Genomic DNA, 20,736 nt, shown 5'->3' on the forward strand with positions numbered 1-20,736 from the left:
CAGGGAAGAAGAATGAACTAGAGATTACACTAATAAAAACTGGTAATAGCCCTTCCCCATCCTTATCAATGAGAAATAAATCAATAAATAACCACAAACACCCCCCCCCCCAAAATCCAACAAAACAACAGCAAACTACAAACAACAAACAAACCCCAAACAAACAAACACCACGCCTAAAAAATGTTGGACCAGCCTGAAAAGCAGCTCTATTTAAATGGTATCTTTGAGAAAAGACATGATCTGAATTCCTTCTTTTGAGCATATTAAGTTACGTTCAATCTGTTACCTACACACAAAGCCACTAAGAATTCAGGTTACACATGTCATGCTGAGAGCAAATTTAAGGCTCGGATGATAGCCAAAATCTTGATCATAACTTACTGTGACAACATACTAAAAGAATAAACAAAAGGAAGAAAAAGGTCTAGGCTGAATGAGGTATCAGGTTGAATTTGAAGGACGATCAGCTTAGAGACAGAAGGAGAAGAGGAATAGAAGAAAGGAAGAGATTGTTCTTCCTCTCCTCCAATTCCTTAATGTAAGATTCAGTTAACAACATTCAACTCCACAGCACTACAAGAATGGCACTTTCCAGACCAAGACTATCCTTGAAAAAGCATGTAAAGATGGTAAATTAAAATACTAGAGGCAGCACCAACTTCACCATTTTATACTCTGTAGCTAGTTACCCAATGCATTAAGTAGTTACTATAAACCTTTTACACTTGAGGCCTAGCACATCCAACTAAAGGCATCAGAGTTTCATATTTAAAGCTTTCCTTTTATTTCTACAGGGAAAGAGATTAGCTACAGGGTTTTAGCAACCCCTAGGGCAAATGCAGTTCTACCAAAAAGTACACTGAGATTTAGTTAAGTTAGTTCCCTACCTTAAACCCATGGTTATCACAAACCACATACAAACTTAAATACATATACACACATACATGAACAAAGTTATAAACACACAAATAGCACAAGGGACTGATTTGTCATCTCTGTCACAACTGCAGACAGCCCTTATGCTGCTAGTTTAGCTGAACTGCACACTCTGAACCTAGCAGTTAGAGTGAAACCAATTTGAGAGAAGTTTGCCAATTTATAAGCACATACCTACTTTCTGGAGACTGGTAAAGTTGTAAATAAAGTACATTAAACCAATTTAGATAATGCACAAGATAGCAGCATTGCATTTAGACTTTGCCTATTTTGATTTCTTTTGCACTGACAGAGTGAACTAGTAATTTGTGTGTTTAGACAAGTCATAAACTTATACAAATTCAGATGAGGACTTTGTTTCCTCCCTCTCCAAAAATCAGCAGAAATGTTTAATGAAAATCTCAAAGCAATCGGAGGGCTTAACTTCATTAATTTGGAATTGCCTCCCCAACCCCACCCCTCCACCTTGTGAACCTAAATCACTTGGGTTGGGAGAATATAAAACCAAATTTTATCCGCCAATTTGAAAAGCTCATGACAAATGTTCATTTTCCTGTGATTACAAGTGTGTAACAAGTCACTAATACATACTTAGAATATCTAGAACCTGTCTAGATTAGTTGTAGTACAGATAGAATCATATTTTATTAAGTTAGCAGCTTTGTCTGTGCTTCAGCACTACTGTTGACCGAATTCTTCATGGCCAGCTTCATGTAAAAAGCTCTACGTTTTTAATTTAGGCTTACTGGGTGTTCCACAAGGAAAACTCATCTTTTCCACCCTATGAGGTTATCACAAGACTGTCACTTCAATACAATAAAGAATGTCAAAGCAAAAGGAACTTTGTACTGTAACACTGCAATAGCTTTAGTCAACTTCCAGTATTTGTGTAAGGTGAAATTCTGCTTCTAGAACAAAGTCCAGATAAAAAGGCACTACAGCTAAACCAATCTCCTCAATCGCATGCTAGTCAAGAGGCTTTGAATCTACAGACTATGTCTTATGTTTTTATAGTTTATCACTCCAATGAAGACCCCATTTCTCTTGCAGACAGTGTTTCAGATCCCAGTTTGTCCAGTATAAAACTCAAAACTTGCTCCTGAAGTACATCTGTGGCAGTTTCCAGGGGCTCCCGAGACAAAAATCCCTACAGAGGAATCCTGAGGATGCAGAAAGAGAAGTCCAGAGTCATACCAAGAAGCCTGACAGGACAAGCAACTTCTGCTCCCAGCTCCTCAGAGAACTACAACAGTGCTCAATTCCTATGGCATCTGTCACACTACAGGCACAGAGCTGCTGACTTAAACCAGCAAGCTCATGGGAACACAAGAGCAAAGGATTTGGCAACTCTTTGCTGGTGAAGCACGCTACAAGAGTAGACTCTTCTGTATTAAGATGGAGGCCCAAACTGGCAATCTTCCTGCAGCTGCTGAAGAGCTGAGTACTCTCTGCATAGCGTGTGCTCCCATGACTCTGCTAGAGATCACCATCTCCTCCATAACACAGAACATACACTTTTAGCTCAGTCACTGCAGTGCCATATCTCATGGTTTAAACTCGTATCTGGTTATTCAACAGACAGGCTAAGATACAGGCGCACACACATTCCTCTGCTAGTTTAGTCACAGAGCAAGACAGCTGAAGGCAATAATGTCTTGAGCAATCTCCAGTAATCTTTCTGCAGCAGTTTATCAAAGCCTCAAGTCCTTCTGTTCAGAAGGGGATTACAGACATTGTCACCTTACTACCCAGACAGTAAAACACCTCCAAAAGATGCTTTGGGAGCATCATGAGAGGTGCAGCAAATGCCTGCCGCTTAAATAAATAATAAGAAAAAAATTAATCTAATTTAAAATTGGAAACCTTCACCCATGAACACTAAAACCAGCACCTCTCAGCTCTCAGTCAGTGTGCATTCACCCTTCAGCTTCCCAAACCAGGAACACAAGGTGATCTCCCTCACCCTCCAGTTGCAGCACAATGCCCTGAATGCACATGTACTCAAGCATTTCGAAAATTAGATTTGTTTCACAAGCCATCAGAACAGCACAACTAGTTGGTCAAGAGAAAGTAAAACCTGAAGCAAAACTTTGTTTCCTTGGTTTCCTCCTTAAAAAAAAAAGTATGTTTATTCAAATGATTAAAATAGTTGTCATTCTAGTTGAAACCTGTCTTTCTAATGTATCTTGTGGATTTGGAGCTAACAGCGTATTTTCCACTGGAACTTTTTCAGCATGATTCAGAACTGTCCATTTGTGCTTTCAAGACATAAATAATCTTCCACCTGCTCCTTAAAAAGTGTTGTTTAAGAACATGATCTAAACCAAAGTTTCTTTCCATAAATGTGATAATTTAATTGTTAAACTTTGTAAGGTTAATTTGGAAAACACAACACGACGTTAAACTCATCCACATTGCAGTTTCCAAGTGAGAGACTAAACTAAAAATAATTGAGGAATTAGAAACTTCTGCTTGAATTTCTTACCTTTCCATTTTAGTCACAATCGAAAATTACTGAATGTGTACTAGCAGCAAGACTCATTTCTGGAATATCTACAAATAAAGATATACAATTAAACTGAGACCACTTGAATTTTATGGATCACTGACAGGTTAGGAATCCAAGCCCTGCTCAATGAAATGTCATTTTCCTTCAACAGCACAGTCATCTTTCACCTCACCTGGAGCCAGCCTCAAAGTGATAAGGAGTGTAGAAGTACTCCATCACAGGATATCTGCATCAAAGAATGAACACCAGAAGATCTTTTTGGCCTTGGTTCTATTTCAAACTCCACAGATGGAACACAGAAGAAGGTGACCTTCTCTAAAATTCCTAGAATCTTTCTAATTTCAGTATCAGCTTTGTTTAGATTCCAAAAATAAAAACTAGAGACGGCTGGGCCAAGTCAGCAATAAATTAAATAATAGCAGCATAATTTATACCACTCATGATGGTTTCAAGAAAATGAAGTCTCATAAAACGAGTCTAACTTTTTCCTCCATAAGACTACACACTTATTTGATAGAGGCAATAAGGAACCCTAGAATATGTTTCTGCAGTATGTCTGACTTTGGCATGGATGAGCTCTCGCAGATCGAGCTTGAGTTACTTGCCATGATTTCTATCACTAAACCACATCACTGCAGCAACTGAGCATTTCTTGTCCCATTCATACTGATCTGGCTGACTGTAGTGGGGCAGACAAGGAGCACTCACATGACTGAACTATGAGAGCACTAAGTATGTGAATCAAACCATTCCTGAAGTGATTATTTATACCCTCAAGGCCCAACTCAACAACACAGGGGCTTTTACAGCACTTCTGCTTTAAAGATCTCCTGTGCGCTCTTGTCAGGTTTTTCCCTAATGTTTGGCCTCTCACTTATGCCTTATCTTTAACAAATCTCCGACATTCAATGCTGCAAAAGCCTATTACAGAGTGAAACATCCCTGGATCTGATCCCTGACCTGGTTTTCAACACAGTGCCACAAACAGCTGAAAAGGCAGGTATCTGCCTGCAGCACCAGGAAGGGAAGGAAAAACCAAGAACTCTGAACCCATATTGACCATGAAACACCTGTACTCTCAAAGCACAGCCTACGAGACAGTCCAGCAAAAGCAAGCATAAGCATTCCTAGAATAGAGGTGTGTAGTCCATGACAGGCAGATTTAAAAAAAAAAAAAAAAAAAACAATCAGGAAGGGAAAAAGGGAAGACAGCCAGGAACACTGTCAGCGCAATCCTGAAGTGTTTTGCTCACAGTCAACCACCAGACAGCATTCCCTGGGAGAGAACTAATAACATCACTCCTGCTGAGCTCTTCGGAACTGGCACAGTAGCAGGAGACGATGGGCCTTGGTTGTACACATTGATTTCCATCTCTTGGGGACAAAGAATTGCACCAACATGCTGCAGAACACACACACAGAGAAACAGAAGTTTCACGCTAAGACAGGGGTATCAAACTCATTTTCACCTAAAATGACGTTCAGCCCTTTGAAGGCAGCCGCCAGGCTGATGTGGCCTCCGGTGAAAATGAGTTTGACACCCCTGTACTAGGTCAAAGACAGTGCCCTGGATTTCAGCAGCACTAAGAACTCTGGTGTAACAACAGAAGAACAATCGACCATGAGCTCTCAGTATAAAATTACAGCCAAGAAAGCAAACATGAGACTTGAATGCATAACAAGGGAACATTAAGTAAGGAATAATGCAATTTCATGTAACATTCAGCAAACCGTTCTAACAACATTGCTGTGCCCAGCTCGAACGTCTGCACACTATGCAAAAAGCCAGCAAAGAGCTACAAAAAATAATTAGGAGTCTGAAATGCATCTGTAAATAATTTTTCATTTTATCTATTTAGACAACCAAAGACAAGACTAAGAGGTGGCTTGGATGGGAGTTTCACATACCTTCATGTGGACAATATTTTTCTCCATAGTCCCAGGACTTTTCATCACATGCCTGCTCAGGTACCAAGACGGGATAACAGGGACCATAAAAATATCAAATACAATGCAAGACCTTTTATTCTGAAGAGTCCATGTACAACTTGAATAAGTAACTGCTTCTCGCTAAAGACTCTTAAATGCAGACAGACTAATGAGATCCAAGGAGAGAGCTGATGCTAAAAAGTGACAAGTTTAAAACACATTCTCGGAAGAAGTTATAGAGACTGATCAGGGAAGGAGAGCAGATTATGTGTTCACAATGATCCTTTCCTGACCTGAAACAAAACTACAGTTCAGAACCTATTCATTTACTAGGCAACCATATGACTAACTCCCAATATAATTTCAAGAGCAATAGTCCAAATGATGTCTAAGGAAACAGTCAGTTGACTTCCATTTAACATCATCATAACAGCCTTAAGAAAATATGTTAAAAAGGAGGAACAAATGGGAACAGACACAGCTGGAACCTCTGCTATCCACTTACCCAAAGCAAACTTTCTTAGTTAGCAAATGCAGGAGCTCTATTGAAGTGGTGATAAAACTGCCAAGGCTTCAGAGAGGGGAGGGAGTAGGGAAGGAAGAAAAAAATACAAACGGGTAACAATAATAATATTAGTGATTTTCTGCAAAGCATTCTACAATTCCCTTTGAAAAATAATTGCTTGTAAAAATAAGAAGTCCCATTAGTATGTATAAGCTTGTATTCATTTAGTCAGGCCATAAGAAAACTGTCTCTCTCCCTACCTACTCACGCACAAAAGTAGAAAAAGTGTGTCATAAATCCTAGCCATCTCAAACATCAATTCCATTCTTTACTGCCACCAGGAATGAGCAGTCTCACATGGGCTTTTGAGATACAAAAGTTGCTTTGAATAGCACCATAAATTCATTTAGCTCTGATACCAAAGCTGCACGCTTGCCTCCTGGCACTAACTATGGTGCCCATTTCTGCATTTATAACTTATCCTTTAGCTATAAAACCACTCCGAGTTTATTAGCACTGCAGTTTATGTCCACATATAGGACAGAAACAGAAGTATTCTCCAGAGCACATGTTCGTCATCTGCCCTGCACCCAGTCTCCCACTCCCTGGTTCATGTCTCGAGGAGCTCCCACTACCATCTGTGCAGAGGCAGAGGTTACCCAAGTTCGGAATTTCACAGAACACAAAGCAAAGCAGGTGACAGTCTTGGAAGTAGACAAAGCGGTCACATCTTGTCCCTCTGGAACCGCACTGAATTCATATTTTGCCTTCAGGGGCATTTGTTCAGCATCACAAACTGCTCTTGGGTTGCACCAGGGTCAGTCAACTAACTGGCTGCTTGTTTCCAATGAGTGCTTTCACTGTATGTACAAAACCACCGAAACAAAAGAACAACTTCATTCTCCATCTCACCTGTTTGAGCTCTGCAATGCAAACAGACTATTGCACCATTTTACAAACCAGTATAAAAAGTTGGCAGTTTTCTAAGACTCACAAAAGGAAAGTGAGAGAAGAGCTTTCTTCCCAGATACCTACTGGCTCTTGGAGTCTGACCCAAAACTCCTGCAGAAAAGCAGGCGGCATTGCTCGGGGAGCTGCTCTCTCTAGCAGGCCTGGGATTTTTCACGGGATCTATATTTGGTAGCTCCCGCAAGTCATTTAGTGCTGCCCTAGTCTTGACAGCCTTATCCTGCTATTGAGGTTAGTGCACATGTGATAAAGAGGAGTTTGTACTCCTTAAATATTGCCCTATCTTCCTTGCAACCTAGCCATTCATTTGCCCTGTAGCTTGCAAAAAACAGCTTTTCCAAACACCCTGCTGAAGATTTTGGTATTACTTAAAAGCTCTATCTGCCTTAAATTAAGAAATAACTTTTTATTTCAGTAAACAGTAGGATGCCTTGGAAATCCTGAAAGAAAAAGAAACAAAGTTCTTTTTGAGGGCTGTCCTTCAAGATAGCACTTGCACTTCAGCTTGCCACTTTCAACAGCTCCTGAAAGTCACTCTGAAGTCTTAGAGGTTCTTCAGACTATTTTCTCTTCCTAGAAACCTTCAAGCACCCAGCTTACTGAAACACCTGTAAAAGTTCTCCATTCCTGGTATCACACAAATGCTGAGAAACTGATAGTTTTAACAGGGAAAAAATTTGCTTTCTGCAACATATTTTTGATGACCAATGTTTTCTGTTTATGAAAGACCACATATTTTTGCTTTGTCTGACAATTTTTTCAGATTATGATCATGCTGGAAATGTTATCAGATGATCCATTTCTCTCTATCAAAGTAAGATGAAATTATTCTAGAAGAAATATTAATACTTTTATCAGTACCTAATACCATAACATGCAGGGGGAAGAAATCAAGGTCCCCTTTCCTGGCCATAGCCATATTCCTAAAAGCAAAATCTTTGCCAAAACAGCTGAACTTTTTGAAAGAGCACACTGTATGACCAAGTTATAAACTAAAATATGCAGGGTGTTTACTGTGAAAATACATCAAAATCCAAGCACAGAAACTGGAAAATGAGAATATCTGCCAGCAAGTTTCGGCGACAGCAAAAACCACTTGTTTTTGTTTCACAGTGTTGAATTTTTCTAATCTACTCCCCTCCGAGAAACACAGTCACCAGCTTCAGTCTATTTTTTGCTAATATACAGACAAGTGCTCGAACTCTTTCCTCATTTTCCCCATACTTGGTAAATATCTTTATTTTTAAAGCCGGAAATGATGCATCAGAAAGGTTTTACTATAGGATAAATTCATAATGCAAATCATGCATCAACAAGCTACACAGGAAAAAAGCAATCGTAAACAACACCAACAAAAAAAGGGATGGTTCGGAGCATTGAAGAGGAAAAAGTGAAAGCAGTGAGTAACCTCAGCTTATTTCCAATCCTAAATTTAAGAATACTATAAAAATATATGTTGTGCAATTGACCTCCTAAAATATATTAAACACCTTTTCATGAACTACCAAAATCCATCAACTAAAACAAATTTTCCCCTCCAAGTGCCTACTGTTTGCAACAAAGCGTGGCACATATTTTGATGCCGCAAAGGCTCCCTCCATTTTCACACCTAAAACCAAGGGTTTGATTCTCTATTTTACAAGTTTTGCAACAGAAGAAAACCAACTGCGAAATATTGTATCAGAGGAGGGGAATGAAAGGAAACAAAGCAGACATACAGGCAGATGATAGGTTAAGCCAAGGGTGTCAAACTCATTTTCGCCAGGGCCCACGTCAGCCTGGTGGTTGCCTTCAAAGGGCCGAATGTAATTTTAGGACTATATAAATGTAACTACTCCTAAAAGTACAGTCCTAAAATTCGGCCCTTTGAAGGCAAAAGTGAGACGGATGTGGCCCCCAGTGAAAATGAGTTTGACACTCCTGAGTTAAATTATCAGCTTAAAGTAGAAAAGGAAAAGTGCTACAGTCAACATTTAATGGCTTCACTGGCTTCTGTAAAAGGAATGAGCGATCTCTGCTATCTTAGTGAGCAGGTCCCCCCATTAAAAAGAAAACCCATCAAAATTAACATCTTCTAATGAACTGGGAGAGCAGAACTCCAAGGTGCAGCACTGGGCACACATGGAGCCACCGTGCAGCCAGGCGAGCTCCAGCTCCCAACGGGGCCTCCACGGGGGGGACTCAGAGGCTCAGGAGCTGTCACGGAGCAGGGCTGGGAACACGGAGAAAGCAGATGTTGGGAACGAACAAGAAAACATTCTGCCACCCTCTCTTCATTGCTGAACAGCAGAGAAAGAAAAACTGAATCAAGCTCAATACATGAAACAGCAGAACAAGGGAGGAAAAGAAAGTCTTCTGCACAACAAACTAGTTATATTGCTGCTCTATTAAAATAGCTCTTCCCTCCACAGAGCTGCAGCAGGATTTCTGAATTCACACGGAGAGATAATCAGCATCCAAAGATCACAACATCAGAGAAGGCAAAGGGATACTGCCCACTGGACCTAACACTTCCAGGGTGCTGCCTGTCCTAGGGATACGACCTATTTTGAAGAATGCCACCGCTCTTCACTTATTTGCTTAATTCAAAGAGACAACAGACTCATCATTCATCATCTCTCAAAGCCAAGCACTCATGGAAGGTTCATTATTCAGGAAGAATTTCTACTCAGTAAGTAGCCTGAATACAAAACCTACAATACTGAGTGAGGATCTGCATCTCTGCTAAGAGCGATCTTTGTTGCAATACAACGATTGTACAGAGTACTGGCATTTTCGGATCTGCTTTTAAGAACTGAAGTTCTTGGATTTGATCTTTTTACATAAATTCAAGCCCTCAATTTAAAAATCATACCATATCACAGGTCCAAGAATCACTAACAAGGTACAAAAGAGACTTATTTAAATGACAGAAAACCCACTTGACCAATTCTGGATGGGAACAAGGGAGAATAAGGGAAAACTTAATAGAACTGTTCCTTTTCTCAGAAAATGTGTAAACTTTCACTTGCACAATTAAAGCAGGTAACATTTGGACATGAATTAATTTTCTTTGGACTTAACACCAACAAAAAAGATGTGATGCAGTTAGCATGTTTATTTTATCCATCAATATTAAAATAAGAATTTGTTCACAGCCCAGGATAATGTTAAAGCTTAACACAGCCAACTGAAATTGCATATTGTCTAATATCTAATCCACAAGACCGTCACATAGTGAAATGTACACAGTAAGAAACTTTAAAGTTAAAAATGGGAAAAGGTTTCCTTGTTTAGTCTCAACTTAGGTAGAAAAACAAACAGGTGTTTTCCCAGTCAAGACTGCTAAGCTACAAAATTCCTCTCAAGCTTACATTTATTTTTTCATATGTGTTTATAAAACACCAATGAAAATAACACATAAAATCAATTACTTAGTACTATGAAGAGCTACTGTGAAAAGCATTATTTTCGAACAGCCACAAAATAATTAATCCTTGAGTATGTTGCCCTTTGAAATAATGTTGCAGTCTACAGTAATTCAATTATAGGTCACAACCTCAAAGTTATAATACTGCTTTTCTAATTGTATGTTTGATACTGTATGTTCATACAATTCCAGGTACTTCAACAGAAAGGATGTACGCTCTGCACATATTTGTGCAGTTATTTGTTGTACTTGACAAACACTAAATTCGATCCTTCGTTAGGATTTCCAGTCTCTATTTTATCATATAAACTATACCACATGTATTAAAATCATGAAATACAGTAACATCTCAATTCAATGTGTTTGTCAGTATACAAAAAAAAAAAAAAAGACAACATTTGGTATTTGTTTGGATAAACTATCTGTGGTTCCATAACAACAAGGAAGGGAAATAATCTGAATTCGTACAGATCAAAAAAAAACAGACAATGTAAATTAACTCAATATTTTTCATGCTTTGTATCTGGAGTCTGAATCTGAAACTTCAACTAATATTTCAAAATAATCTCATCACAATATAGCTAATAGTCCAGGACATATTTAAATTGATGCACAGAAATAAATGAAAATACTAAGTCAAATGAAGAGCAGATGGTCACTCTAAACACTTCATTACCCTTCAACTCTTTGATTTCTAATGTGGAAAGAATAAAAGAACATTAACCATAGTCTGCATGGGAAAACAAGTACAAAAAAACCCCCAAGTGTTTCTCAAGTAATTTAAAATACTAACCCGGCAACACTGTATGTACGGTTAACAGTTGTTGACTTCATCCTTCTAGCAAAATGTAAAAGAAATTATTTGTACTTAGACTTTACTAACCCGGCAACACTGTATGTACGGTTAACAGTTGTTGACTTCATCCTTCTAGCAAAATGTAAAAGAAATTATTTGTACTTAGACTTTACTTTGCAAAGGGTCTACAAATTCAGTGATGTGTGTGTTCTCCCTTCTTTCAACCTCCTCCCCACAGCATTTGTTGCCTCATATGAAACCATGTAATTTTAAAGTGAGGAGGTTTAACCTTTGGATTAACTATTTTACCAATTGCTACCAATGTTCCCCTAATGTCTGATTTACAACTGGGAACGCTCAGGACAAGTGGTCACCTGCACCATTTGTGCACTGACACACAGAGATGCTTCACTCATCAGGCCAGCTGAGCCAGCCCCAGACCTTCCACGGTTCAGACCCCTGGCCACAGCTGGGAAATTGCATTTTTCTGGGGAAGGAACAGGACTGGAGAGCATTTCAAATTTCTGACAACTGCAGGGAATCACAAAAATGATCAAAACTGGTAGGAGGGAAAGGGACAGAGAACTATGCTTGAGGTCCAAAGCAGAAGGAAGCAGACTTCTAGTGCTCTTCAAAGAGATTCTCCAGAGTGAACTGTTCCACAGCTTGTGTGGCTGCTCCTGGGATGCAAACAAAACCGCTTTCACAGATTGGGAAAACAGAGTGGGAAGAAAACAAACAAACACACACACACACATACAAAACTAAAAAGTACAGAAAATTGCTCAGGGAGGAAACTGCAAAGGGCGGGTGGGAATGGTTGGGAATTTAAAAACAGAAGCCGTGAACAGGGAAATGCACCTATGCCTGGAGGAGTGACATAGAATGAAGCCAGCCTCTTGGAGATAGTTACAGGAAGAGATATTTACAGAGGGGCTACAAGCAGAAGCCCAAGGAAGCATCTGAGGAAGGAAAGCATGCACAGAGCAGCAAGAGTAGAGATCTCTGCCCCCTCTCTGTTTCTGTAAAGAACTGGATAGACAGGACATGCCATAGTTTCTATACCATTTCTAGTTTCTTCCACATTTCTGCCTTTTTCTTCCTGTATTTCTGCAATCCAATCAAAACCTCCATTGTAAGAACTTTTTACATGCCTGGACATTCTTCTTCCTCTTCAGGCCCACTACAGATAGCCTGAATCTACAGGTTTGCTACCCAGCAATCTAGTCTAGAAACACAACCACTGTGGAAAAACAAAACAAACACCCAAACAAACGAAAACACAAAAACCCAAACAAACAACAACAAAAACAAACAAACAACCCCCCCCACAACACCGCAAGTATTAGGTGTACACTGTTTACAAATAAACACATTTTCTAACTGTTCTGAAAGCTTCCTTCTTATTGACCATCTCCATTCAAATCCATGGTGGTCTTCAGAGTTTCTCCAGTGTTCATGATTGCACAGTTAAGTCCAGTGCAAGCAGCTGCTACTGAAACACATTTTTGTGCTAACAAACACGCCATCCAGCCACATTGACACTTCCCGCAGTTACTTTTCTAAGCACAGCTGTGTTCTAGTCCATTGTAAAATGGCTTCTGAAAGAATGCATACCACCACCTTATCTTTTCCCCAATCTCTTCAAACACATAAGCTCTCCATCAGAGAATCAGTACCAGGTGCTCATACTTCTGTCTTTGCAGTACACTGCTCTCATCATTGGCTTTCTCACCCTCACTGGTTGTCAGCTCTTTGCAGCAGTGATTCTGTTATCCTGCCTATCTGTATTGCACTGAAAAAATGGTATTGGCTTCCATAAATAACTAATGGAACTCACAAGCAGAATTTATCTAACATATGCCAAAACAAAATACTGTTCATTGTCTCCCTCTTTTACTATGTACTGTTAAATTGTCTTTTATCTGCTGTAGATTTATCAGGCATGTTTGGTGAGCATGTCAAGGGTCTAAAATTCCCTCTTCTCTCTCAAGAACCTAACCTGAAGCACAGGTACACTCACATGTGCACACCCCATCTCATTCCTATTCCTCTGGGGCTGCGTATGTCCCTGATTCTGTATATGATTCCGCTATGGATGCTTTTCATACACCTTCGGTATACACAGCAATACATCAAGGTATATTGTACATACGTAACATAATTAAAGGCTACTGCCAGAGGACCATACATCGAGTTCTAGCTACAGTTACTTGATCAGAGCTGTAAGGTAATAAAAAGGCATTTCAACATGAGCTGCAGAAGCAGAATACCCACTCCCTTCTAAAAAATGGAGCTGGGTCAGTTTATGAAGGGGATTACAGATTCTGGTGCCCACAGGAGTCCAGCCACATGAGAGGCCTTTCCAGTGCTGCGAATGTGCTTTTAAAATTAAGAGTACTTGCTGGAAAATGTTATGTTGTTCAAAGGTAACTTCTTCATAAAGAAGGCATATTATCAAATTCGTAAGTGATAAAAGCTTTAAAGAATAAAAAATCCTGTCCCCCATCTAATGTAATATATATATTTGGGTGGAGGTAATGGCTCAGTTAGGAGACTCCAGAGAATGACTTGAATCCAAGTGTTTACACACACACGTTTGTGCATTTCTCTGGAGTTAATATTCCTGAAATGTCATTAGGAAATCATTTCCATGTGTGATAGAAAAACAAAGAAAAAATGAGTTGTACTTCTCTCCCAATATAAGTAACTTCAGCAAGTCAAACACACTAACCAATAATTACAAGATAGAGATGACTACTCAAGAGTTAATTTAATATTTACATTTGGTGTAAGCATACAGGCCAGATATCAAGTTTTGTTATGTTTGTCTTACTCCAACAAGAAAGGGCTACAATACAGAAGATTAGAGATTAGAAAAAGGTACTGAAGAACATTTACTATCCCTATCCTGAAGTGTTTCCATAGCAGCAGAAACAATTATAAACAGATACACCAAAGGAAGGCAAAGAAATAATACAAAAGCTATCCATCTGAAAACAATCCATAGATTCAACTTATTCATTAATTTAATCATTAAACATCACGTATTTTATAATACGTCACACACGTCTTTGTAATGATGTTCATAGCAACACAGAAATTTATGAGAGCAAGGAGATTTTTAGAAAGGAGTATTGATGACAGGCAACACATTGACGACTGCAGCTTCACGTCACAGAAAATGTAAGGTATCCTGTATCTGCTTTGCAGGATGAGGACTTCCATAGTAGAGTAAACTTACATTAGATTAAACAAACGCAAGAACACCCTACATGTATTTATTCTCCTCCCCATCCTCCCCCAACATATCACAGAATACTGCTTTCAGTGGCATTAAGAACAAGGACATTAATTCCTGCTACTCTGGACAGTCCCACTGAATAGCCATCTTTCATATCCTCCCTTTAAGCTTTTGTAAGATGCAGTGAATTAAAAATCAGAAAGTCAGCTTTTAAAACATGGTTGCTGGCATTTCTAAAGTCAACAAAAATTTGGCTCATCCAAAATCCTCACCCGAGAGCCATCTATAGACTATTTCATGTACATATTAACTAGCAGGCATCATCATCACTGCATAAATGTCAATGCTCTTTCCCTGCATTCTTTATGTAAGAACACAGCGTCATCCATAACCAGTTTTTCATTAAAGTAATGAGCCCTCCAGAAAAACAGAGAGAAGATTATTTTGACAGCAGTAAGCAAGTGACCTTCCATCTACCTGCAGCTGAGTTCCAAAATCTAACTAACAGCCTCAAATGGAAGAGAAGATGCAACACAAAAGATACTAAACAGGTTCTCAATGGTAAAAAGAAACACACCAATATCTATGTGAGAGGGAGGAAAGGGTCGTTTCTAATGTAAGTATTTTTTTCCTTGCATCAATTCTTATAACTAGATTTCAGATGTGCAGACGTGGTGTCAGGTCAAGAGGAAGTAATGACACCATTTGTGCTGCCCTTCCCATGGGAAATCACCCGACAGCAACAGAACTGGTCAACTGCCACTCGCTCCTATACAACAGCTCCAACCTTAATAGCATCTCACATTCAACACAGGGCCCTGAGGAGCTCCTGGGTTTAAAAAGCCATACAGTACATTATTCTATTTAGAAAGAATACTTTCAAAGTAAAGGAACAAAAAAGCCAACAGCATTAAGCAATCCTTGAAATTTCATGCAAGATGCTGAGTATAGAAACTATTATCCAGGGGTATCTACGGTACTCAGAATAATTTAATGTTGACACTTGTATGGGGACAGCTGGGTAGGTAACAAGTTCAGGAAAGCTGGAGAACACCTTTAAGTGAAAGCGTACACAGCACCATGGGAGGGCAGGAGAACAGATGGGGCAGTCTGAGGGCAGAGGACACGCCATAAAAAGAATAAAGTGCAAATGCCCCAGGAGGAAGTGGGTGTGGAAATGCAGATAGAAAAGATGACTATGCTCACAATATTGCTGTACAGCCTAGAGAAAGACAAGCTAAGGAGGGACTCTGAGATCAGGATAGATCTCTACTTCTGTTACCATCATGAGCAGACAAGAGCTTACCAGATGCGCAGTTTCTACTACAGATACTGTCACATAAATGCTAACCTTAACCCCAGAGATAGTTATCAACCTACTGATGTAGGATTTATTTTTCCAACACCATCACCAGCCCGCACATATGAGAAAACACTGTGGCAGAACCAGATACATTTAACCTGGACAAAACTTTCAGGGTTTTAGCTTTACTTGAATATTAAAAATAAAACAACAACAAAAAACAACACACACACAAAAAGTCAACAAAAATGCTGAAACTTTTTCCTACACGTACAGCTAAAGTTTTCCCTTAGTCATGTATATTCTGTCATTCCTCCATACCAAAAAATAGACCTTGTAGTCTTTCAAATCTAATAAACCTTTCAATTACTTTTAAGTGAAGTCTTACACAGCAGCCTAAAAATTTGTAGTTACAAGAGTATCATGTCCTAATATCAACAAGTTCCCTTTTCCACTGGAAAGACAACTGGGGTGTAACATTAGGTAGTAAACAGAGCACATATTACAGATGCCAGTAACTCCTGGAAGAAGTGCTTGCAAACACAATCAGCATCACAGTGAAGTCCTCTGCAATTACCTACATACTTCATGGGTAAGCTGCTCACTGGTGATGAAGCCCACATTTTTCCACGACGTTTGAGCTGAAATGGAGAGGAACAACCACGCACTATTTTTTTTTTTAACTGGAAAAGATGATACTCAATTCATTCATCTTAACCAGCAATGTACCACAGCTTCTGAGTATTAAAACACGTTCTGTTTCAGACTCTAATCCCACAAAATCTAGAGCCGCAAAGCCCATAGAAACTTTACTGATCCACTTCTATAAATGGCGCAATGCCTCTCTCATTTTTTCTAATTCTCAGTGTGGGCGTTACTTTCTGTGAAAGAAAGGGAAAAAGCATGAGGAACAGATATGTAATTCAACAGTTTTTAATCCTCAAAACATTGACAGCTATTACGTGCTTCAGAGTCATCTGCCAGCCTAGGGATTTCAGTGAAAAAAAGATACCAACTTCTTACCCTGTCTTTGGACAAATGAACTACAACCACCATGTGTACAGGTCACATTTTGAAAACACTTGCAGTCTAGGCTTCGTTTAGAGGTCAAATTCGAGCAAGAGTGCTCCACAGCTTCTTTACTGGACCAAGCAGATACTTCCATATACTTTCAATACTCAAGGACTAAGAAGAGTGCCATTACCTCATTTTCTGAGGCTTCAAAACCACAGATCATCTTAAACAGGCTCTCCAGCAAAAGTTGAATTCTGAAACCAGCATGAGTACAACCTTAACCAAAATATTTACTGAGCTTATCTACATAGACCTCTATAATTAAATCCTTAGCATACTGATAACATTCATCAAGTCCTCTTTAAAAAAAGATTTGCACTGAGAAGGACTGCAGCAAGTTGTGAAGGAGATGTCAGGAGAGGAAATGTATCAGTATTTCCAATATCTGGAAATGTGTGATCTAGTTGTGATCTAGTCTGTAAAGTAAGGGAGGCCGGATAACTGCAGCAAGTATCTCTAGGTGGCTCCATTCACATACTTCTATATTCACTTGTATGAGTCTTACTCGAGCTCTTCAGTTTCTTTTTAGCAGGAACCATAGGGTTGCCAAATTCCATGTTTTGATGAAAAGATGCCAATACACACAGATAATTTTTAATATGAAAGCCACCTAATAAGATTCAAAAGGTACTGTGGAAAAAAAAAAAAAGTCTCTTTCACACTATTGGAGATTAGTGAGCAATTTATCAGGTTGTTTCCCCACCTGCTTTTGTAGACCAGGCTTAATCGCTGATGATTAATTGGGTTGAAATAGAAACATGATTAAATGTTTTTTCAAATATGATAAACTTCCACAGTTATTTCATGGGAAACTTGATTTTCAAGAGGGAGGGAAAAGGTCAGCCAAAAAGGACAAGTATCGATATTTAGCAGCTGTAGGAAAGAACGTCTGGCAAAACCCAAACTCTAAACTAGTAATACACACAATGCAACTTCCTTTAAGAGAGGCAGAAGGGCACACAACGGGCTCTGGGGATGCCGAAGCACCTACCAAGGCCACTCAGCCTCCCCAAGCAGGCAAACACAGGCAGCTCCGCAGGCCGGCACCGTCTCTTCCTCATTCCTCCGGCACAGCGGCAAGTGGGGGAAAAGTCCAGCGGCGGCACCGTCCACGCACCCGCCCGAGCCACGGCCCCCGGTCCCCACCGTCCCCATGGAGCCGCGGGGAGCGGCTGGAAGGCGGGCGGACCCGCGGGGGCCGGGCGGGCGTGTTCCGGGGGGTTACCCGGCACCGCCGCCCTGCACCCGGGTGTCCCTCCCCCGCATGAGGCGGCCGCTTGGCCGGGACGGGGGTAGCTCCTCAGGGGTCCACCGGCGGACGGCAGCGCCGACAGTTCGCGGCTTCGCGTCTCACGCCCGAGCGAGGCCGCCGCGGCCTTTCCGCCAGCCCCGCTCGGCTGCCGCCGGCAGAGGGGCGCTGGGGGCGTTAGAAAACAAGAAATAGGCGGCAGCGCCCCCGCAGACCCCCGCCGCGGCGGTCACAGCGCGGCCTCACCCCGCTCCTCCCGCCGGCGCTACAGGTACTGCCTGCGGGGACAGGGGCCGCCCCCGCCGGCTACAAGCCGGAGGACAGGGAGGCCAAAGGCACCGCTCCCCTGCAGTGGCTCCGGTCTCCCCCCCGCCCCTTCAACGCCGGCGGTGCCGTCGGGTGGGGGCTGCGGGAATCGCCCCCCAGCAGCCAGGCAGGCACACCAGCAGCGCTCCGCACCACAGGAGCGGCCCCTCCTGGGAGAGGCGCTGCTCAAGGCATCGCTGCAGGGGTCTGGTTTTTGGCTGCGGGGGGGTAGGAGAGCAGGTGCCCGCCTCCACGCTCGCTCCGGGAAAAGGGACGCAGACGGTTTCAGGCGGCAGGAAGGGGGCGGGCAGCGGGGGGCGAGCGGAGCGGCGGTCATGGCGGGGAGGCACGCCGCACACCTGGCAGCAGGTGCATGCAGGCGGGGACGGCGGCGAGGACGCCCGCGAAGGGGAGGAAGAAACTAGCGAGGCTTGTTCGGAGAACGGCGAGTGTTGTGCAGCCGTGGGGGGGAACGGGACACGCAGGTGCCTGTCACCAGGAAGGGGAGGACGATGCAGAGGAGGGAAGAAGGTAGATGCAAGCGCTGTTTCGCAGGCAGGGGAGGCAAGCGCACGCTACTCACCGGCAGCTCCACGTTGACTTCGGTCCCGTCCAGGAGCAGGACGCGGCACTGCAGCACCGGCTTACTGCCGCCAGCCGCCGGGATGTGGACGGGGGCTCCGGCGCTGTGCACGACCCCTCCGGGGTGCGGCGAGGAGGGGAAGCCTCCCGAGCCGACGGCAGCGGCAGCGGCTCCTCGCAGCCCCCCGTCCCGCTCGTCCCCCTCGCTGCCGAGCCCACCTCGCCCGGCTCCTCGCCCGTAGCGCTGCATCGACCGTCGGCCAAAGGTCCTGCGCAGGAACCGCAGCATCCTGGGGGCGCCCTGCCCGGCCGCTCACACCCCCGAGCCCGCAGCTCCGCGCCCGGCCCCGCGGCGCCTCCCAGAGCAACGCAGCAGCGCCGCCCGCCGGGAGCCAGCCCGCACCGGGCGCCGGCCGGCCCGCCCCTGCCGCCCGCTCCGCCCTCCGCAGCGCCGCCCGCCACCGGCACGGCCCCTCCTGCCGCCGCTGAGGAGGGTGGAGCCGAGCGGCGGGCAGGGGGAGCTGCTGAGGCGGGCGACGGGGAGCCACCTGTGGTGGCGGCCGGGCCGGAGGGCTCGGCCTCAGCCCGCCGGCTCCCTCCGCCTCAGCTCCGTCCGCCGCGGGCCGCAGCCCAGCAGCGCGCTGCGGGGAAGCGCCAAGCCGCGCCAAGCCGCGCCGCTCCTCCCGCAACTGCCCCGGCTCCGCGGCAGCTGGGACGATCGCTCCGGCCGGTGGGGCGGCGTCTGCGCGGTGGCTGCCCCTCGCCACCGCCCCCGGGATGCGACAGGAGCGGCGGGGAGGGGGCGCTCCCGGTCTCACCTGCGGAGCTGCGGGGCCTCCCCACGCCGGGCCGGCCGCCTGCCCTGCGGCCTCCGGGCGCCCCGCTCCGCTCCGCTCCGGAATGCGGCCCGCCGGGACCCGCCGCCCGGCCGCGCACACGCGGGGGCCGGGAGCGGCCCGTCCCTTACACCGAGCTCGCTGCTCTGGCCCCGCTGCCCCACGTTTGCCCCCGGTCTGCCGCATGCGGCCCTTGGGACGGGCGGGAGAAGGGCTGCGGGAAGTTAACAGCCAGTTAAGAAGCGACACGGGAGGATGGAGAACTAACGAGCCCGGGCGCAGGCAGGAGGACACGTCCCGCATGTGCTGGGGAAGGGGAAGGCCGAAGCGGCGGGTCCCGAAGGGAGGAGGACGGGAGCACCGCTCCGGTTCCCCCGCCGTGCACAAACACGTCTGCCCGGTGGGTGAAAAGTGCTCCCGGGGTGGTGGTTTAAGGAAGCAGGTATGAGAACGTGGCCCCGTAGAAAAATCAGACCCTCCAGAGCTTCCAGGGGTTTTGCTCCGTTTCGTTTCTGCAGCCATAAGCGAGGCTGAGTACGGGTTTATTCAAGTGTCATAGCAAATCCATAGGTACAAATTGTCACACCACGTAATTGGCAGTCGCTCAGCCAGTAAGTTAAATATTTATGTATTCTGGCTCGGGTGGGAGCACTTGCACTGAATTGCTATGTATAAAATACTTGATGTGAATCTCGTGGAAGCAATCAGTGGGACTAATTCTGTCATTCGATGGTCAGATGTAATCTAAGAGGCTTTGAACTGAAATAATTTGCTACTTCTGAAATTTTCTTCCGCTGTGGATTTATTTCCCTTAACCTCGCTTCCAGGCCAGTTTACACAGGCATTGTCCTATTAGGTATTCTGAAAGCCTGCCAAAATGTCTCACCTTGTCATTTTTTATTGAGACTTGATAGCATTAGGTAACTGCCTGCTGCTTCTGCATCCTTTTCCGTGTTTCTTCAGGGCACTGGATCAGATCTGAAGTGTCTCATCAGCTAAGACTGTCACTAAACTGCATGATCTTTGGCACAGTTGCATCCACAGCCCTTCTGCACTGTATAGCTGCATAAAAGAGCTTATAGAAAC

General features: G+C 43.6%; 1 protein-coding gene across 1 annotated transcript in view; it reads right to left on the reverse strand.

The window, feature by feature from the left end:
• Positions 1-19,228, reverse strand: part of EPB41L4B (erythrocyte membrane protein band 4.1 like 4B) — a 94,616-nt gene extending 75,388 nt beyond the window's left edge. Inside the window, exon 1 of the mRNA XM_065628150.1 lies at positions 18,816-19,228. Coding sequence (XP_065484222.1) covers positions 18,816-19,103 — 288 coding nt within the window. The 5' untranslated portion in view covers positions 19,104-19,228. The remainder of the gene's footprint in view (positions 1-18,815) is intronic.
• Positions 19,229-20,736: the final 1,508 nt, after the last annotated feature.

This window comes from Caloenas nicobarica, chromosome 2 (assembly GCF_036013445.1).
Source record: "Caloenas nicobarica isolate bCalNic1 chromosome 2, bCalNic1.hap1, whole genome shotgun sequence".
NCBI lineage: Eukaryota > Metazoa > Chordata > Aves > Columbiformes > Columbidae > Caloenas > Caloenas nicobarica.